At 32.6% G+C, this 20,917-nt stretch overlaps 7 protein-coding genes across 7 annotated transcripts, besides 2 other annotated features; 4 read left to right on the top strand and 3 right to left on the bottom strand.

Moving 5' to 3' along the window:
• Positions 1-820: 820 nt before the first annotated feature.
• On the top strand, positions 821-1,408 carry TVAGG3_0527560 (uncharacterized protein; the record flags this gene model as incomplete). Its single annotated transcript, XM_001291743.1, has 1 exon — positions 821-1,408. One exon carries the CDS (start codon positions 821-823, stop codon positions 1,406-1,408), a length of 588 nt encoding a protein of 195 aa, XP_001291744.1.
• Positions 1,409-5,550: 4,142 nt separating this feature from the next.
• On the bottom strand, positions 5,551-6,314 carry TVAGG3_0527550 (uncharacterized protein; the record flags this gene model as incomplete). The annotated part of the gene is made up of 1 exon (XM_001298753.2): positions 5,595-5,885. One exon carries the CDS (start codon positions 5,883-5,885, stop codon positions 5,595-5,597), a length of 291 nt encoding a protein of 96 aa, XP_001298754.2.
• A 2,783-nt stretch (positions 6,315-9,097) lies between these two features.
• Positions 9,098-9,816, top strand: TVAGG3_0527540 (uncharacterized protein; the record flags this gene model as incomplete). The annotated part of the gene is made up of 1 exon (XM_001290066.2): positions 9,098-9,796. The coding sequence occupies one exon, from the start codon at positions 9,098-9,100 to the stop codon at positions 9,794-9,796; it is 699 nt and encodes a 232-aa protein (XP_001290067.2).
• A 250-nt stretch (positions 9,817-10,066) lies between these two features.
• On the top strand, positions 10,067-12,613 carry TVAGG3_0527530 (AP2 alpha family; the record flags this gene model as incomplete). Its single annotated transcript, XM_001295191.2, has 1 exon — positions 10,067-12,613. A coding segment is annotated over one exon (2,547 nt), but the record flags the coding sequence as incomplete, so codon positions are not given.
• A 907-nt stretch (positions 12,614-13,520) lies between these two features.
• Positions 13,521-13,839: a mobile genetic element.
• A 1,021-nt stretch (positions 13,840-14,860) lies between these two features.
• On the top strand, positions 14,861-16,222 carry TVAGG3_0527510 (DNA/RNA polymerase superfamily; the record flags this gene model as incomplete). The annotated part of the gene is made up of 1 exon (XM_051237501.1): positions 14,861-16,222. A coding segment is annotated over one exon (1,362 nt), but the record flags the coding sequence as incomplete, so codon positions are not given.
• Positions 16,223-19,301: 3,079 nt separating this feature from the next.
• Positions 19,302-20,917: part of a mobile genetic element that runs on past the window's edge.
• On the bottom strand, positions 20,010-20,246 carry TVAGG3_0527500 (uncharacterized protein; the record flags this gene model as incomplete). Its single annotated transcript, XM_051237500.1, has 1 exon — positions 20,010-20,246. The coding sequence occupies one exon, from the start codon at positions 20,244-20,246 to the stop codon at positions 20,010-20,012; it is 237 nt and encodes a 78-aa protein (XP_051095324.1).
• Positions 20,470-20,748, bottom strand: TVAGG3_0527490 (repellent protein 1 family; the record flags this gene model as incomplete). Its single annotated transcript, XM_051237499.1, has 1 exon — positions 20,470-20,748. A coding segment is annotated over one exon (279 nt), but the record flags the coding sequence as incomplete, so codon positions are not given.

The following is a 20,917-nucleotide window of genomic DNA, read 5'->3' as shown; positions in this document are numbered from 1 at the left end:
ATCTTGCAACTTGCGATTCAAAATCAATTCAATGGTCATGCTGGATCCCAGACCTTGTACCTGATTTATTAAGGTTGCAATTGAAAACGAATGTATCCAGACCATCGAACTGGATGCCACGTTTTCGTTTCCTCCGTATATACTTATATTACCCCAGTGTGTTATTAATAACACAGGTTATCCACTGGGATATTACTTCGGGCTGAGCGAAAACTCAAATGCTTACAGAATCTTTTATGAAAGACTAGTTTCATCTGCTACAGATGTTGATATTCAAAATGTCCCGATTTTAAGCGATTTGCACTCTTCTCTTGAAAGTTTTTGCAAAAGTAGCCATTTAATTCATTGGCTTTGCGCTTATCATTTTTTAAAAACAATTAAAGATAGTGTAATCATGAGGGGATTGATTCGAGAAGTAATATATGCAGAAGATGAAGCAACGTATAATGTTAGATACGAAACATACTCCGAAATTGTTAATCATTTAAATAAGAATGAATTGGTTGATCCTCTTGATATGGAAAAATGGATCAATCTTGGCAAAGAGGAATTCAAATCCAAAATCGCACGATTTAAGAGAGATGTCAAAATCATGCCTAGCAATCATGCGGAAGGTAATCACGGGAGCTTGAATACCAAAATGAAGGAGATTTCAAGCAAAAACAAACTTTTGAAGTTCCAAACAATGATTGAACATATAATGTCGAGATTTAATCAAATTGATGATCCAAAAAATGATAATGTAATGAAACTTTATAGAAAATTGAAAATTTCGGCAATTAAAAATAAAGTCGAACAGCATTGTAAATGCAACTGCAACATGGAAAATGTTTATAAACTATATGGTGTTCATATTCCATGTATTCATAACATCTTAGATGTAAAACCGGCCGATTTAGAAAAACCTAAAGCATTTCATATTGGAAAATTGGAATTCAATAGTTCGAAGAATATTCTAGTTTATGATGATGAAGACAATCCGATAGGAAAGGGTGATCGGAAAAATGAACAATGCAAAATTTCGGCTCGGAAAACATTTACAACCAAAGTTGAGAACGAAATTTACTTGTATGAAGAACAAGTAACTCCAGATATAGGAGTTAAAAGTCTTGTTCAACGCATTTTAAATCTTCCGTCAATTGACAAGGCAACAAGTTTCATGTTTAATCTTGGGATGAACATCGATTATGATACAATTCAGGCAATTCATTATATATCATCATTAAGAAAAACACATCCAGAAGTGATAGATTTGGCATTAAGTAATGCATATCTTCCGGAAGAATCAGATGAATATCAGCAAAACAAAGACATGATTTCAAAAATCATCGAAGAAGTTTTTGATAATAAAGACAAGGAAAGAGATCCGGATTTTGTTGTAAGAAGGAAGAGGAAAAATGGTTTGTGAAAAAAATATTTATATGAATAAAATGTGTATGATTATTGTTTATAAAAATAGTTAATAAATATGAGAAACTATTTAATTATTTGTTATATAAAGATTCGATATACAGAACAGAATGAAAAAGGATAAAAAAATTAATCAGAAAGATGTAAAAGTTTGGGAGATATAAAAAATATTATAGAGATAAAATATTTCCTGAGAGATAAAAAAGTCAATGAAAGATGCAACAGTGAGAGACTGATGCAACAGTGTTAATGCGATGGAATAGTGTCTGAAAGATGCAACAGTGTCTATGAGATGCAACAGTGTCTATGAGATGCAACAGTGTCTATGAGATGCAACAGTGTCTATGAGATGCAACAGTGTCTATGAGATGCAACAGTGTCTATGAGATGCAACAGTGTCTATGAGATGCAGCAGTGTCTATGAGATGCAACAGTGTCTATGAGATGCAACAGTGTCTATGAGATGCATCAGTGTCTATGAGATGCAACAGTGTCTGACAGATGCAACAGTGTCTATGAGATGCAACAGTGTCTATGAGATGCAGCAGTGTCTATGAGATGCAACAGTGTCTATGAGATGCAACAGTGTCTATGAGATGCAACAGTGTCTGACAGATGCAACAGTGTCTGACAGATGCAACAGTGTCTATGAGATGCAACAGTGTCTATGAGATGCAACAGTGTCTATGAGATGCAACAGTGTCTATGAAATTTAACAGTGTCTATGAGATGCAACAGTGTCTATGAGATGCAACAGTGTCTATGAGATGCAACAGTGTCTATGAGATGCAACAGTGTCTATGAAATTTAACAGTGTCTGACAGATGCAACAGTGTCTATGAGATGCAATAATATCTATCACACATAACAATGTCTGACAGATATATCTTTCTATGATTCTAACCCTAATTACATTTTTCGTAAAAACCTATATTTAAGATTTGCAATTAACACCCTTTTTTCTCTTCCAATAATGCACAAAACGAAGATTTGACATCAGATTTAAAATCTCCATCAAGTCTGCTTTCCAAATCCGCTGTCAAAACTTGAATATCTCAATTAATTAATGATATTCAGATATTGCGAATAATCTTTAGGTAAAGAAGAAAATTTAGGTTGTAAAATCATATAAAAATGTAGTTAGAGAGCAAAAATTATGTTTGAGTGGATCTCCATGTCGTAGTGGATCTAGATGTTTGAGTGGCTTTAGATGTATGAGTGGTTTTCAATGTCAGTGTGGATCAAGATGTCTGGGAATAAAAGTAAGTCGTAGGTTAATATAAGTTTGATATTAATGTAAGTATGACTTAGAATGTAAGTCTCGGACGAAAGTAAGTCTGACTTGAAATGTAAGTCTCGGACGAAAGTAAGTCTGACTTGAAATGTAAGTCTCGGACGAAAGTAAGTCTGACTTGAAATGTAAGTCTCGGACGAAAGTAAGTCTGACTTGAAATGTAAGTCTCGGACGAAAGTAAGTCTGACTTGAAATGTAAGTCTCGGACGAAAGTAAGTCTGACTTGAAATGTAAGTCTCGGACGAAAGTAAGTCTGACTTGAAATGTAAGTCTCGGACGAAAGTAAGTCTGACTTGAAATGTAAGTCTCGGACGAAAGTAAGTCTGACTTGAAATGTAAGTTTCGGACGAAAGTAAGTCTGACTTGAAATGGAAGTCTGATTCTAAATGTAAGTTCTAGACTAAAGTAAGTCTGATTCTAAATATAAGTCTGATATTAAGATAAGTTTGTAACTAAAATTAAGTCTTATTCCAAAAGCAAATTTAATTGTATAATAAGTCTGGATCTAGAGTAAGCCTTAGTCTACAGCTATTCTGTGTCAAAAATAAGTCACGAACCATAGTAAGTTTCGGACTAGAGTATGTCTGTAATTCGAATCATTCATATTCTTCAATTATCCCGCCAAAAAAATTATCGTCTTTTTATCATACCATAGTTTTTATCAATCTCGTTCTACTAAAAAACCTTTATATTGGTGATTTCTTTGTTAAACCCGTATTTTTTCATGTGAATCTTATTGTATAACTCTAAAAGTTCAATTTCCGGTCGAAAAAAACTTGAAAACAATTTGTATTCGACGAGTTAAAGAGCTCTATTTATTCTAAATTTTCCAAAAAAATTAGATTTCGTTTTTTCGCTTCAAAAAATGTTGTTTTAAGTTTTAAAATTTGTAATTCAAAATTTTTTTGGAAAGATTTACGATTTTTTAATACTGCGAATGAGTTTTATTTTACATACTCTATTGATAAATCATATTTTTGTCGAGATATAACTTTTTTAAAAAAAATTATATGCAAAGAGTGTTATAGAATTCTAGAAGGTATAGTGCATAATTTGAAGTATACTATCAAATAAAGAAATTTTACAGTTTTTTAGTTTTATTTAGATGTACGTTATTTTAGATGGCTTCGTCGAAAACAAAGCATGTCTGTTAAGTTATTCTTAACATGGTAAATAAAATGGCAACGAAGCCCAGTGTACTGCGTCTTATGCCGTAGTTTTTGTTATCTTCATACTCAAATACAACAAATACAAATAGATTTATTACGAAAAAACGTATAAAACAAATGATATATTTATTTCTAGACAAGTTGACGAACATGTAGCGCAACTGTATCGCTTTAGAGAACAGTTCTTCCAACACCTACTCATTCAGTGAAAGATTTAAGAAGAACTCTTACTCGACCTTAACTACCTACGCTTTGCTTGAACAATTCCCAACGAGGTTACTATAAGGTTGCAAGTCTTGTAAAATGTAGTATGCAATACGTTGGGGAAAAATAGATATATACGAACAAACTACTACAGTCTAGCAACTAGTCTTTAAGTGTAATGTATTTTTGCTACAAAGAGCTCATAACGAAGTCAAATTTTGCAATTTGATGTCAAAACTAGCTAGTTGTTGAATCAAATAGCGTTGTGACTTTGTATACATCACGATCTTGTGGTATCAGAGCTGTACTGCTGCAGACTAATTCAACTAAACATGAGCAAGATTGGGATTTCTATTCTCTGGGGTGCGAGGCTCGTCCAAAGTTCAAGCAGCTACAGTGTTTTGGATCACCTAAAGAACTTTGGGAATTCAGTTATTACGTAAATTTCTCAAGATGAACTTGAGAGCAGCGCAGTTATAACGAAAGTCTCTGATGAAAGGCAATGATTTCTTTCATGAATGATCTAACGTTAGCTTGAAATCAGGAAAAGAGACTATTGATGACTTACTTTCCATCGATGGTGCACAACAGCAGGGAGGGGATTGGTGGGTTTGGGGAAATTCGCTGAGGCACTAGTGTCCGGATTGTTCGTCAAATAGGTTTCCTTTCCTATAAAGAAATGACACTTTTTTGGCGGCTTATTGACTCAGAAAAATTTGAGAGTTAACGAATAATTTTGGCGCCAAAAATAATTTCTCTTAATTTATTAAATTTAATATACGCACATCCATAAGTTATGCTATTTTTTCTATTTATTTTGTTCTAAAATTCTAAATATTTTTTTTTCATAACATAAAATATGATGTCTAGTCTCATTTACATAACAACATGCCTTAGAATAGGTTTTTTATTCTTTTTGTCACTTTAAATTAAGAATAAAAAGATAATTTAAATTGAATATTTGCGATTATTCTCACTAATGCTGCTTCCTCTTTTATTAGGTAGACAACAAAAAGTTAGCCTTGGACTCCCATATCAGATTTTTGATTGGTTGCGTATATAATGAGCTGGGATTGATAGACGAAAACCCAGTGAGAAAATTTTTGACACCCTCTGAGTATATAAAACATAATATCAATGTGTAGACCTTGTAAGTATGTACTTAGATCAGGTACTTATCCAATAATTTAATATAACAAATTGAACAAGCCGCAATCTATGAACGTGCAAATTACAATATTTTTTTTATATTTATGACTTAATTATTGCAACAAATAAATTCAAATGATCAAAAACGTGTATTTGATAATTATGATTGACTTGAATTTATTATTCAGACAAAATTTTGATAGAGATCTGTTATAATCTAAGCTATTGATACTTATACCATCGACTTTTATGTCTTTGCATATGTGGAACAATTATATTTTAAATAGACTATTTATATTGATGTTACCTATAATAAATATTAATAAAGAAATTAAAAAAAAATAAAAAATAAGAACATGTTTAAGAAATTACGAAATACATTTTGGATCAGTGTTCATTGGGGAAAGTTGTATTTCTGATTCTTTGAGGCATTCTAAGTAATCTCGAAGTGAATTTTCTTTATCAAGATCACAGAATTTGGTTCCTTTAATAAAGCATCTCGTCATGTCAGGACGAATGAAAGTGACATCGAAGGTATCTGTGAATTGAATCGCCTTAGAGAAATCTGTTAAACAATCAATAACTTCTTCTGGTGCCTTTTGGTTTTTTAGAAATTTTAAGATTATGTTTTGGAGAACAAAGCTGAGTTCACTAGCCATATCTGTTGTGTAAAGACGCAAAGGATGATCATATTCAAAAAGTAAAGCATCAATTGCTCGCCTAGCAATGAATTCAAAATCTTGTTCATTGAGATCAACTCCTCGTGTAAACGGAACAAAACTATACACACCAAAAAGCCAATATTTTTATATGTGTTTTCTTTTGGTATTTCAATTTCTCGTAAATATTTTATTACATATTCTGGAATGGAGATCGAGATAGTTGGGTTGTCATATTCAAATGGATCAGTAAAATCAACCTTGTAAAAGTCGGATTTTTCTAGAAGTTTAATGTTTCGTTTGTTGTTTTTGTTGAACCATTCTATGAATCGTGGTGCCCTCCATGAGTAGTACAATCCATATACGAAATTAAAAATTGCTTGTAGAGGGGAAAAAATGGAAATCATTTTCTGGCAATGTCAAGATTTTGAAAATTTTCCTTTGGTTAATAACTGTGAACTTTACAAAATTTTGCTATGATCATAATCAGACTCTGAATTCTCTATTGTTTAGTCATTTTTATCGGAGACTGTAAAGCTTTGAAAAAAATTGAATTTCTTTCAAAACAAAATGTTCGCAATTTTTATTTTTGAGTGGAAATATTTATAGTATATTTAGTAATAAATCATTTAAAAATGAAATGAACGGAAATTATTATATTCTAGAATTTTTGGTCGGATTGACTTCACCTCACCTGAATGAACATTATTATTAAAGGGTGTCCAACAAAAATCTAACATTGATTTTGGCTTGAAACTCTGTGTGTGCGTAAGAGGGCCATTGGGAATTATATCGGTTATGAGAACTAAGGAAACGTAACTTAGGAAAATGAAATATAAAATCACTGAGGAAAAGATCGGAAAATTTTATGAATTTTTTATAAAATTAGAAATTTGGAATTAGAAAAGTATTTATGTAAAATCTAAATCGTAGAATAGAAGAAATATTAGTAATAGAATATAAATGAAAAAATAAAAAAGCAAAAAATGTAAATGATGAGAGAAAATTGAAAGAAGATACACAAAATCACGGGGGAATCACCAATCTTTGATAAATGATTATATAGAATAAATAGATTGGGAAATTCCATTGCTTTGTAGTATATCGGTAAAGAAGAGTAGAAAGGTCGTGCGTTCGATTTAGAATTTTTTTTTTGTCTTAAACAAATTCTATTCAGAAATGCCTGATTTGCTACTCAATTTCTCTACTGCCCACTTAACATACTCATGCTAGGAAATCTAGATTCTTCGGCTATTGACTCAAAAAACTTATAAACATTTAGAAAAATCAATGAATATATCTCCTCGAACATACATTACAGAAATTTACGAATAATTGTTTGTAATATCAAATGATGCTCGTTTTCACCGACTTATTTCACTTATATTTGTTCTAATTAGTAATTTATTACTTGAATACTGAAAGGCAGGCATTATTGAGATTAATCAAGTATTCAGAAATTGCTAAATTTGAAAATGCAATCCATGTTTTGGTTCATTATCTCTGATTTAGCAATTGATTGATATAAATGTTAAATATAATAGAAGTACAAAAAGATTTGATGTCAAATAAAATGATATAGTAAAAATAAGTTTTAGTGTTTTACGTAGTTGGTCGAATTCTCGCAATCAGAATGTGTTTGCGAGAATTTGAACGAATCCGGGCACAATGCACTTGCAATGTATCCAGTATGATAGAACCAAACACAATTGTCTGCATTGCTCTATCATTTCGCTCATATCCTCGCAATCAGAATGTGTTTGCGAGAATTTGAACGAATCCGGGCACAATGCACTTGCAATGTATTCGGTATGATAGAACCAAACACAATTGTCTGCATTGCTCTATCATTTCGCTCATATCCCCTCAATCTAATTATACTATAACATTTTCCCCTTTTTTTTTAAATACTCCCTTTTTTCTTTAAATATTATCTCTCATTATTTACCATTTCAATACTGAAGAATTGAATAATATAGTTTAATTACAATTTTCTTTTTTTTTTTATTTTTTTTATTTTTTAATCATCATCTCTACTCTATATATTATAGATATCCTTTTACACATTTAATAATCTCAATCTTGCACCTTATATCCTTACGTCATTCAATAAAATTCATTTTTCAATCATAAATTAATTGCAATACATTATATATCGCCTATAATATTCTAAAGCTCTTTTTTGCATTTCAATTCATAATGCAATTAAATAAGTTTTTAATTTTTTCTTGATTGTGTATTCTGTTTTTATATGACGAGAAGTAAATGATTCTTTATGCTAATGAGGATTCATTGATAATATTATTTTACGATTTTAAAATCTCAACTCCAACAAATTGGAAAAAACGAAGTGTCTCATAGATTCGAACCCTGGGAGTTTTCCACTAAAAAATTAATTATAACGATTGAGACAGCATTATAACTTTCAAATTCGATTTTATTGTTACTATTTAATTAATTCGAAGGTACCTGAAATTTGATGACGTTCGAATCGAAATTTTGAATTTATTTCAATAAATATGCTTGTTTATGTTCGATTATTATATGTTGCAAAATTTAAAGATTTATTCTTATCACATTCCCATAATTTGCAAAATGATCATTTCTGTATTTTATTCTATTATTCTAATCCATTCAACCAACCATACAAAACCATTAATGCATTATGCATATATGAATACCTGTTTCCATCCTATGAGTATCAAAATCAAATTCGTATCCCAAAATCCTAAGTTAGGATTTACTTCTTACTATCACCAACCAATTATCCTATTACACTATGTTCTTGTAATACTATTGGTTTCAAAAAACCAATGTTAAAAAATTAGTTCCAAAAATTTCTCGTTATAAATATTAATAAAACAATCCACTATTATTGTCATTTATTTTTTTCGGATTAGTTTGAAAATTTTGTAAATCAAAGATATATTCAATAATCAAAGACGTTCATTCAGATGCTTCATATGAATCAATGGCATATTATACTCCCCATATATCTCTCGTAGAAAGTTCTTACAGAACATTATATTCATCGAGAAAATGCTTAAATAGTGTCACCCAAAATTTTCATTTTTTTGTTGGACACCCTTTTATTATTTGTAAAATATTTACTTGATTCTTCGTCCTATTTTATGATACATGTCTTGCAAATTTTGTAAAGTTCACAGTTATTAACCAAAGGAAAATTTTCAAAATCTTGACATTGCCAGAAAATGATTTCCATTTTTTCCCCTCTACAAGCAATTTTTAATTTCGTATATGGATTGTACTACTCATGGAGGGCACCACGATTCATAGAATGGTTCAACAAAAACAACAAACGAAACATTAAACTTCTAGAAAAATCCGACTTTTACAAGGTTGATTTTACTGATCCATTTGAATATGACAACCCAACTATCTCGATCTCCATTCCAGAATATGTAATAAAATATTTACGAGAAATTGAAATACCAAAAGAAAACACATATAAAAATATTGGCTTTTTTGGTGTGTATAGTTTTGTTCCGTTTACACGAGGAGTTGATCTCAATGAACAAGATTTTGAATTCATTGCTAGGCGAGCAATTGATGCTTTACTTTTTGAATATGATCATCCTTTGCGTCTTTACACAACAGATATGGCTAGTGAACTCAGCTTTGTTCTCCAAAACATAATCTTAAAATTTCTAAAAAACCAAAAGGCACCAGAAGAAGTTATTGATTGTTTAACAGATTTCTCTAAGGCGATTCAATTCACAGATACCTTCGATGTCACTTTCATTCGTCCTGACATGACGAGATGCTTTATTAAAGGAACCAAATTCTGTGATCTTGATAAAGAAAATTCACTTCGAGATTACTTAGAATGCCTCAAAGAATCAGAAATACAACTTTCCCCAATGAACACTGATCCAAAATGTATTTCGTAATTTCTTAAACATGTTCTTATTTTTTATTTTTTTTTAATTTCTTTATTAATATTTATTATAGGTAACATCAATGGTCTCAAGAACTTCATTACTGAAATTCTCGAGTGCCAGTCCAAGGAACAAGAAGTTGCCCGTGTTAAGAAAGAACTCGCAAAGATTCGCCAGAGTTTCGGCAAATCCGGCCTCAATGGTTACAGCCGTAAGAAATACGTAGCTAAGCTTCTTTATATCCACCTTCTCGGCTACTCCTTTGACTTCGGTTTCCCACAAATGGTCGAATTGGTTGCTTCAAACGTATTTTCTGAAAAGCAGATCGGTTACATCACACTCGGTGTTTACTTAAATGGTAACTACGACCTTGTCACAATGTTCATCGAGCATTTCCGTAAAGAAATTCGTAATCAAGAAAACGAACCAGGCCAGTGCCTTGCTATCGCCGCTGCTGCTAACATCGGTGGCCGCGAAATTGCTGAAGCACTTTCAGGCCCAATTCTTCAGGCTTTGATCAATCCAAAGAACTCCGACTTCGTTAAGAAGACAGCATGCCTTGCTCTTTGCCGTCTTTACCGCGAAACACCATCCGTCATCCAGCTCGAGCCAACTTTCATCGAAGGCCTCAATCAGCTCTTATTCAGCATGAACTATGGTGTCCAGCTTTCCGCAGCCTCCCTTATCTTGATCCTCCTCCAGCGTTATTCCGATAAGATGGCTCTTGTCCTTCCAACAGCTCTCATGCAGCTCGGAAAGATTTTCTTCGATGGAACTGTTTCTCCAGACTACTTATACGGCCGCAACCCAGCTCCATGGCTTATCCTCAAGTATATGCGTATTCTCCAATACAAGACTAACTGGGATGAGTCAGAAACCGACAGAATTACAAGAATTCTCGACAACTGCCTCCAGAAGACAGATGTATCCCTTGCTGCCAAGGAAGTCCACTCCAACCTCATCTTACTCTTCGAAGCAATCAACTTCATCATTGCTCGCCAATTCTCCAACCAACTTATGCAGCGTTCCGCTTCAATCCTTGGTGGATTCCTTAACGCCAAGCTTTCCAACGTCCGCTACTTAGCTCTCGAGTCACTTACACGTCTTGTCCAGGCCAATCCTTCGATCATTCCATCTCTTGACCAGCACAGACAGACACTTTACCTTGCTCTTCGTGACCCAGATAACTCCATCCGCCGCAGAACACTTTCATTACTCTTCGCTGTCTGCACAAAGGAGTCAGCCGAAGAAATTGTCCACGAACTCTTGAACTACCTCAGATTCGCAGACATTACAATGAGAGAACCACTCTGCCTCAAGATCGCCGTCATGGCCGAGCAGTTCGCTGAAGATCCAGCCTGGTTCGTTGATGTTGTTCTTCAATTGATCACAATGGCCGGTGATGAGTGCTCCGATGGTGTCTGGCACCGTGTTATCCAGGTCGTCTCCAACGTCCAGTCACTCCAGAGATACGCAACAATGACATCTTTCGGATCAATGTGCGCAAACAACCCACACGACAGACTTATCGCTCTTACAGCCCAGCTTGTTGGTGAATACATCCAAATCACCGATATCAGACCAGAAGAAGTCATCCAGGAACTCATTGCCAAGTACAAGATCGCATCTGACATTTCCAAGGGCATCATCATCACAGCTCTTGCCAAGATCGGTGCCAAGTACCCACCAGGCAAGCAGACAGTCCTTGAATTCATCCAGACATTGACATCCTCCACAAATATCGACATCCAACAGCGTGCAATCGAATACATTACAATTCTCAACGCCCCACCACAAGTCATGCAAGCCGTCTTCAAGCCAATTCCACCGTTCGAGAACAAGAAGTCCTCCTTATTACGTAAGGTCATGCTCGAACAGGCCGAAGAAGGCCTCGAAGAGGAAGACGAAGAGGACAAGAACGAGGAAGACCCATCCAAGTTCGTTACACAGCTTCCTACAAAGGCCGCCCCAGCAGCACCAGCAGCAGCTCCAGCACCAGAGCCAAAGAACAACGCCGACGCAATGGATCTCCTTGGCCTCGGCTCTCCAGCACCAGCACCAGCACAGCCGAAACCAGTTGCCAAGCCAACAGATTTCGGACTTGGCGCTCCAGCAACACCACAGAACGCCGTCACAGACTTACTCAGCGCCGCACCAGTCACCAATGTCCCAGCACCACTCAACGACAAGGAAGCCATCAAGAAGCACTTCTTGGCGAACGACCAAGGTCTCTGCTTCGAAGATGCCAACATCGCTGTCAATCTCTCGATCCAAGTCAACCATCCAAACGCCATTCTTTCATTCAACATCCAGAACAAGACAGGAGGAATCCTCACAAACGTCGGTGTCCACATTCCACCAGTTCCATTCCTTGCTGTCCAGTCCAAACCAGGCGCGACACAGATCAACCGCGGAGAGATGACTGTTTTCCAGTTCGCTTTGAGAGTCAGGCAACCATTCATCGACCCACCGTCATACACACTCAGATACACATGGAGCGAACAGAGCCACAACGAGGTCTTAGACTTGCCATTCAACATCTTCAAGTTCACTGCTCCATTCAACATGGACTACAACAACTTCTTCGCTCGCTGGGGACAGTTGACTTCTCCTGCTCAACAGGCAACTGCTTCATTCAACCCAGTTGGAGACCCAACAAACCAGATGAAGCAGGTAATGACATCTGTCTTCAAGGTCCCTGTTTTGCCATTGCAAGTTCCACCGGGCAACGTTTGCGGTGCTGGAATTATCAACGCTGAAGGTGGTGTTTTGGGTATCCTCTGCAGATTCTTCATCGAAAACGGAAAGTGCAACGTTCAGATCAAGGGAACATCTCCTCAGATTACTGCTGCAGTTCAGAAGGTTCTCGATTTATACCTCAAATAAAAAAATAGGTAAGTAGTATATGAGTGCGGGTTGTGTGACTTTTTTTGTTACATCTATATATAGACGATGCATTAAAATATATTTATTTATAAATCATTAAAAAAAATTAACATTAATTTTAAAATAATTTATTTTTTTATCTTTTATAAAAGAAGCTATATATAGATGATGTCAGATATTCCGCGATTAATTAAACATTGTTTAAATCCTGAATGGGTTAAACTTCAATTTAAAAATGAAGATTGTGAATTATTAAATGAATATGAAAGCCAAAATAAGCTAATGAGGTATAAATATAATGATAAAGAATATTTAATTTCATGGAATCAATGGAGTCATAATCAAAGACCTCATAAACGAGAAGAAGAAATTGAAAATAATGAAATGGAAATCATTGATGACATTAAAGAGGATGGAATTCCTAAATTTTGTAGAAAAACCTTTAGAACTAAGTTAGGAGCATATAAACGTAGAGTATTAAATCCTGAATATCTTAAACATCAATTTAAAAAGGAAGACTGTGAATTATTAAACGTTAATGAATATGAAAATGCTAAATCAAAACTGAGATATAAATATATTGGAAGAGATGAAAGGTGTAAAGATAAAGATAAAGTTTATTCAGTTTCATATAATAACTGGCACACGTTGGGGATAAGAAAACATTTAGGAGATTATGGTAAAAGTTCCGAATTCTTCAAATCTAGTATGTATGAGAGAGTAAAAGAAATTAGAAATAATTATTTTCATGAATAAAAAATAAACTTTAAAAATTCATGTCTTACATTTTTTGAATAATTTATTTTTTATTTAATGATAAATGAGTGTCACAACTAACAATGTTAAAAAAATGGGATTCACAAACGAGGAAATAAAGGATATATTAGAGGAGGCGAGTTATGAAGTTAATAAATATTATTTAAGAAATTGTCAAAAATTCGCGGAGTTATTAAATGATTTAGATTATGATGGAAAAATGAATAAAGATGATGTTATAAATTTCTTATATCCCACATCTGAAGAAGAAAAACCTAAAGAACCTGATGTTTTCCCTGAATATTATGAAGAACGGATTAAAGATGATGAATATGATGAAATTGAAAGACTGGAAAAAATAAGAGATGAAATAGATGAAAAAATTAAGGAATTAAGAGAAGTTGAAAAATATAATGAGAATGAAGTAGAGGGTTTAATGAATATCCCAGCTTCAGAATCAGAAGTTCAAAAATCTCATGAAGAAAGATATAAAAATTACTTTTTGGAATCTACTAAAAATTTATTAGATGGTGAAATAGATGAAACACTTTCAGAAGAAGGCACAAAATTTATTCATAAACATAAGTTACAATTTATTGACGATGGAGATTATCCATGTATATTACTTTCACCTCCTCTTGATTCTGAAAAATTCAAAAAAGCACTGAAAAATGTAACATATGCAACAAATACGATTAAGAAAGAAGACCATGATATTTACACAAATTATTATTTAAATAAATGTACAGGTGTTGATAAAGTTTTTGATTTGTTAGATAAAATATCAAAAGAAACAATTGGTACATATAAAATTTTATGCGATTGTGGTTTCATTATTGAAGATACTAATAATGTTTCATATGAAAGAACAGCACCGAAGGAAGATGAAGTGGAAAAGTCTATACCATTCGTTATTAAGAACATAAAAGATATGAAAACTTATAAACATTATATTTATTCATTTATTTCAGAAAAAATGGAAGCAACCCATAAAACATCTTCTCATCATTTTATAGCTATTCATACATTCCTTTTCAAAGTTGTGAAATTAAATAAGACAGGAATTAGATTTAATGTATCAGGGTACGCATTCTTAAGTAAATTAAAATGTATTCGTCACGTCGCAGATGATAAAAATTTATGTGTTCTTAATTCATTTTATGGACTTTAGCCCTGGACTCTCTGAGTCTCGGACTTTAAAAAATAAACTTTATTTTTATTTATTTTTTAATTTTTATTCTTACATAAATGAACAAAAATGGAACAGCTAAAATGAATGATAATCAAATTAGAGCCGAAGGTAGAAGGTTATTTAAACGCTTCTATAACATTCCTGATGGTGTTAATCCTAAAACTCGTAGAAGTTATTTAAATGAAGCCATAGATGCATATGAAGGATTTGACATTTCATCAGAAAGTGAGAGGTTAGCAAGAATGTTAAATGTTAATATTGATTTCTATTATTGTGATCCTCAACCAGAAGACGTAGACATTAACAAGGTAGACTTTCCATTAGTGGATTCAATAATGATAGATCCAGAATTTGAAACAATAAATATTTTATTAACACAGAGTCCATGTGGAAAACTTCACGCTGACAGAATAACAGACGTTGAAGCACTCACAGGATATAAAGTTTGCCCCTTTTGCAAAGAAGAAGTATATTCTATCCGTGATGATCCAGAAAGGAAAAACCAAAGAAGATTTTTAAAACATTGTGAGAAATGTAAAGAAAATAATGGAAGATTAATTCAAGACGTTCAATTGCAAAACACACAACAACCATATGCACCACATATTACGAAACAGAAGATATATCAATGGCTATTAGCACATAATTTGCAGGAATATTATAAACCAACAAGATATTATATTACTTTTGACTTCGAAACATTAGAGACTAAAGAAGAATTACAACTTTCTGAGTGTGCAACTTTAAACGCTTACTTAAAACCATTCATGGTATCATCAACGGTTAAATTAAACGATAAAACATATACGAGGAATTTTTGCTTAACTTCGAGTGATTCTTTTATTTCTGATTGGATTGAGTTTTTATTTTCAACCTGTTCATTAGTTGCTAAATCAAATATTGAACAATATGAAGAATTAATGAAGTCCCATACATTAAATGAAAAACAGAAGGAAGCATTTAAAGAACTTCTAGATGAGGAATTCAATAAAGTGAATATCATAGGTTTTAATTCGGGAAAGTTTGATTTAAATTTAATTCTTCGTGATTTAAACACTGCAAAATGGAAAATAAAATCAATGCTAGGTTCTTCTTCTCAATTTAAGCAAATCATTGTAAAGAAAACAAACTGTCCATATGAATTAAGATTTATTGACATCAGAAATTATATAGCGGGTGGAACATTAGACCAATTCACTCAAGATTTCGGAAACAATAAATCACGTGTTAAATCCTTTTTCCCTTATCAATTCATCACATGGGAGAATTACGAAGATGAATTATATAAAGTGGAACCATTCACTCAAGATTCATTTTATTCAGCATTAACTCAAGAAACAATATCCGATTCAGATTATCAAATATATCTCAATGATGCTAAAAATTTTGAGAATAGATTAGAATATTTTATTCATTATTGCAATAAAGACGTTGAAATTATGATTGACCCAATTGATAAAATTATTGAAGAAACATTTGTTTATAAAATTGACATGCTTCATAATCTTTCTTTATCATCGAATGCATCAATGATTCGTTACGCGTTAGCATATAAGAACTTCAATCCTAACGAAACATATCCAGAAGAAGAAAATGTGGAATCAAGTTTTGAATTAACAAAAAAGTATTGGAAATATAAAATTGATTCATATAAGAAACAAGATGAAAAAGCAGAAAGGGATACTAAAAACAATGTTTCAATGGATGACTATCAATACTATCACGATTTAATCCTTTCATCTAAATGCAAAATGTGTGGTAAAGCGTTTACATATGCTAATAAACCAACATTGATAGAATCGATAATGAAAAACCACATACCAAAGAAAATTGTCAGTTAATGTGTTGTTATTGCAATGTCGTAAAATCAAATAAAGATGAAGATGTTCAACGTTTAAGAATCAATTTAAGAAATTATGCATTAAAAAATAATTTACCAATGACTCTAGATTCAGTTGAAGCTTATCACATCCTCCGTAATGGAATTACTGGTGGTTTATCAAATGTTCAACATAGAGTAAATCTTAAAGGAATCACGCACATTAATAAACTTTCATATAATCCAGAAACTAAAACTGTATCAAATGAGGACACCACCAACATTATGACTCATTTCGTTGGTGTTGACTTTAATTCATTATATCCTTCATCATTTTCATCTAATCCTCATGATTTCATTCAATATACTGACCATAAAATGTATATGCCGGGAAGATTGAATGGTGTTATCATTTGTGATACAGCAACAAAGAAAGCAAAAGCACTGGGAATAATTAAGAAGAAAAATACTTTATTCGTGGCTGAAGTAAAGGGTCACATTGATGAAAAATACATTAATGATTACATAAACTTTTTACCGATAATAAGAAACTTAGATATTATCACAGATGAAAAAACAATTGGTGGTTTTATGTATAATTACATGAAATCAAACAATCTACCAGTTGACCAGAAACAGAGGAAATTAACTCAGTTAGCATCAACACACAACCAATATCAACCATTTTCTTCTTATTATCTTTGGTATCTAATAGACAGATTTCATTTTATCATTGATGACATTCAATCAATTTTAACATTTACGAAAAATACTTGTTTTAATGAATTTGCGAATGAATTTATGAACGAAAGACAAAAGGCTGAATTAGAAGGAAATAAAGGAAAAAGTTTATTTTGCAAGATTTCACTTAATGGATCATATGGTTACGATGCAATGAATACACAAAATTACGCAAAGACTAAAATAATGAATGCACAGAAGGCACGCGTTGCATGTATGTCAAATAAGTTTAAAAACATAAGAGAAATAGGAGAGGATACGTATCAAGTGATGCTTAAAGATAGATTTTATAGATGTGATACATGTTTACAAGAGGCATTCTTCACTTTAGATAACGCAAATACTGGTATTTGGTTTTCATTTATGATTTTATGTATAAATGCATGGATGTTAATCGTTTTCATTTCATTGAAGGTGATACTGATTCATCTTATTGGGCAATCGCTGGCGACCCAAATCTTCCTACACTCAAGCATTTCAAGCAATTGTAACCGATAAAATTTTATGATAAAAACATTTACAAATTCGCACCTTTTGATTTCTTCTGTTTTATGAGAAATTTAAACCTAAATTAAAGAATAAAGCTGAAGAAAAAGCACATGAGAAGAAGTTATTGGGTTTAGCAATTGAGAAACAAGGTGATAACATGGTTGCTTTATGCCTAAGTGTTATACATCATTCAACGGTTCAATTGATGGGTGATTTTAAAAAGATTGCACAAAAAATGAAAGGTGTTAGTTTACGACAAAATAAACAATTAACACCTAAAAATTATTTGGATATAATAAATGATAAAGTGATATTTGATGGTCAGAATATTAATTTACAACTTAAAAACGGGTCAATGACTCGCTTAACAATTGGTAAGACTGCATTAACAGGAGCACACACTAAGGCTGTATGTTGTGAAAATGGGTGTTGTATGCCATTTATTTAATAAAATGCCACAGAAGAGACAAAAGGAACCGTAAATAATGGTTTTGATACTATGATTCAAAGAGGCGGGCACCCTTAAAACACTTATTTTATTTTTATATAAATGAATAGCGTAGATTTAGAAAATTTAATTGATGATTTAGTATTTAATCAAAATTTTCTTGATTATTATGATTTAAAAGCATATCTCCAAAAACATAATAAAAATATAACGGGTGATGATATAGATTATTATTATTCGTATTATAAAAATGAAATTTTGAAATATCATGATAAAATAATTTCTAAAATTAAAGACAAAATTAAAAATAATGAATATACAAAGGGAAAAACTAAATCACAACTTAAACAGTTGAAAGATTTCAAAAATAAAGTATTAACAGAAGAAGATATTGATGAATTATATAAATTATATAAATTATATAATCCTGAGCCGCAAAAGCAAAAGAAGCAAAAACAAAAGGTGCAAAACGCCCAGGTCCTTCAGACCATAAATGATGCACAAGCTTTAATTTATGATTCATTAGTTAAACCATATTCAGCCCGACTTTTAAATGAAGATCAACTTTTGGAATTCATCCTTCAACATAAACTCGAAGCGGGAAAGTATATTAAACCTTTATATACAGCATATTTAAAACAAATGAATAGAATACATCCAGAATTAATGAAAGGAGGAATGAAATCCAAAACTTCATCATCCAAAATCAAAGCAGATAAAATTAAACCACTTACAACACCAAAACCTCCAACAGTAGTACCTCCTCCTTCAGTTAATCTTTCATCATTCACTTTATTATATCCATTTCAAACATTAAAGAAACAAAAAGATTTTAAAAAGGATTTCAAGATATTAAATAAACCAATTGACCCAAAAATTCAACCGTTAAAGGAAAAATTTAGTCGCCCTTCATTTGCACCATATCCATATTCATACGAAATTGATCATCTGGAATATTCAAAAGGAAAAGTTACTTATTTATTTACCATTAACATTAACACCAGATATTTATATTGCATTCCGGTGAAAGGGAAAACAGAACAGGAAACAAGAAGAGCTATTCAATACTTACTAGATCATGAAAGAGTAGATAATATAAGGGGTGATGGTGATAAAGGATTTCAGGCAGCTATGGCTCATTATTTCCCACAAATTAATTTTTACTTTTCATCCTCTCCATATACGTAGTTAGTATCCCTATCTTGGGTACGGCGGCACTGCGTTCCACCTTACCCAAGTTAACGGTTTGACACTTTACGAAACCGGTAACGTATATTTTACAACACAACCATAACACCAACTTAACCTTAAATATTTACAAAACCATCTGACACATAAATGACTTCACTAATGACTTCACAAACGACTTCACTAATGAAAAATAAACGTTCTCACTAACGTTCCCATTAATGTTCTCACTTACAAAAGTATTGCAGCGCTTCCCATTGCTGTGCTTCACACAATAGTTCATATTCTTCAGTATCGCTGCTGTCACTCCAATCGTCAGAGTCAAAGTCACTGTCAAAATAAATGTTAGTAAGTTTTGACAAAGCTAATGAAACACGCTTACCGTTTGTATCTATTGCTTTTATATATCTCCCATTATGTTTGTTGTCATAAACGCTCAAACTAACTTTACCCTTTCTCCCTCGTATCTGATAGAATGTATTTTCACGAGGAACGAAGAACAAATTCTTGAACTCATGACTGTTGTAGTTTGTTATCTCAATAGTTTTCGTCATTTACATCCAAATAAAATAAAAAATAAAATAAAAAAATAAACTTAAAAATTAATGATATCACCACCCTCACATGTATGAAAACATAGCCCAAAAATAAATTTAGGTGAAGTGGTGAGATCTCACCTCTTTTTTCACCTCATGAATTCATTGCTTTATAACTCTCTTCCTTTCTCCAACTCTTCTAACTTCTTCCTAAGTTCAGCAATGTTGTCCTCATGAAGTTTAATCTTCCTTAATATACCTTCTCTATCTAATGGTTGCTTTATCTTTCTAAACTGAACTCTACCATCCTTCATAGTATGAACGTAAAAACCTTCTGGAACCGCTCCTGATTTAATGTATTCTACCAAAAACTTTTGTTTCATTGCTTCAGTGACTTTAGTCGTCATTTCAATCAAATAAAAATTTAATATTAAATAAAAATAACGTTATTTTTCAGTAAGGAAACGCAGGAGTTTTACGATTTATTTGAGGAGTAGGTTCTGGTTTAAATGTTGGAGTCGGTTTAGGAGTTGACTTTTGAACAGGAGTTTGTACTTCCATAGGTTCAGGAGTCATTGAAGGTTTTGCTTGTGAAGGCGTTGGTTTTGCGAAGGTTGGAGTTTGTTTAACTTCAGCTACTTCAGTATTATTTATAACATTTGCTTTATTTCTTTTCAACATCATAACTGCTCCTGCTGTAGCTAGCAAACCTAGTGGGAGACCATATCTTATATAAGGACTTGACCAAATGCTATTTTTGACAGGAGCTGGTGGAACACCTAACCTTGGTGAAACTGCTCTTTGCCATTGTGCAGCTCGTAAGAAATATTCAATAGGTGCTCCATAATCGTTTGGTAAAGTTTGTTTCATAGATGGTGAAGGTTCACGAGAGCTTGATGAAGAACTCATTTATAAGCTTTAAAAATAAACGTTCATCCTTTATTCCTCACTGTCGTCCGTGCTAAGTTATAGTCGTCAAGTCTTATTATTGGTATGCCTGACTGTCTTACTTGTATTGCAAAGCAACAATCCCTCATAAATCCAATAAGTGGCTTTGGTACGTTTTCAGTTGCTAGTT

Source organism: Trichomonas vaginalis, chromosome II (genome assembly GCF_026262505.1).
Source record: "Trichomonas vaginalis G3 chromosome II, whole genome shotgun sequence".
Taxonomy (NCBI): Eukaryota; Parabasalia; order Trichomonadida; family Trichomonadidae; genus Trichomonas; species Trichomonas vaginalis.
This window is presented reverse-complemented; position numbering and strand designations above follow the sequence as displayed.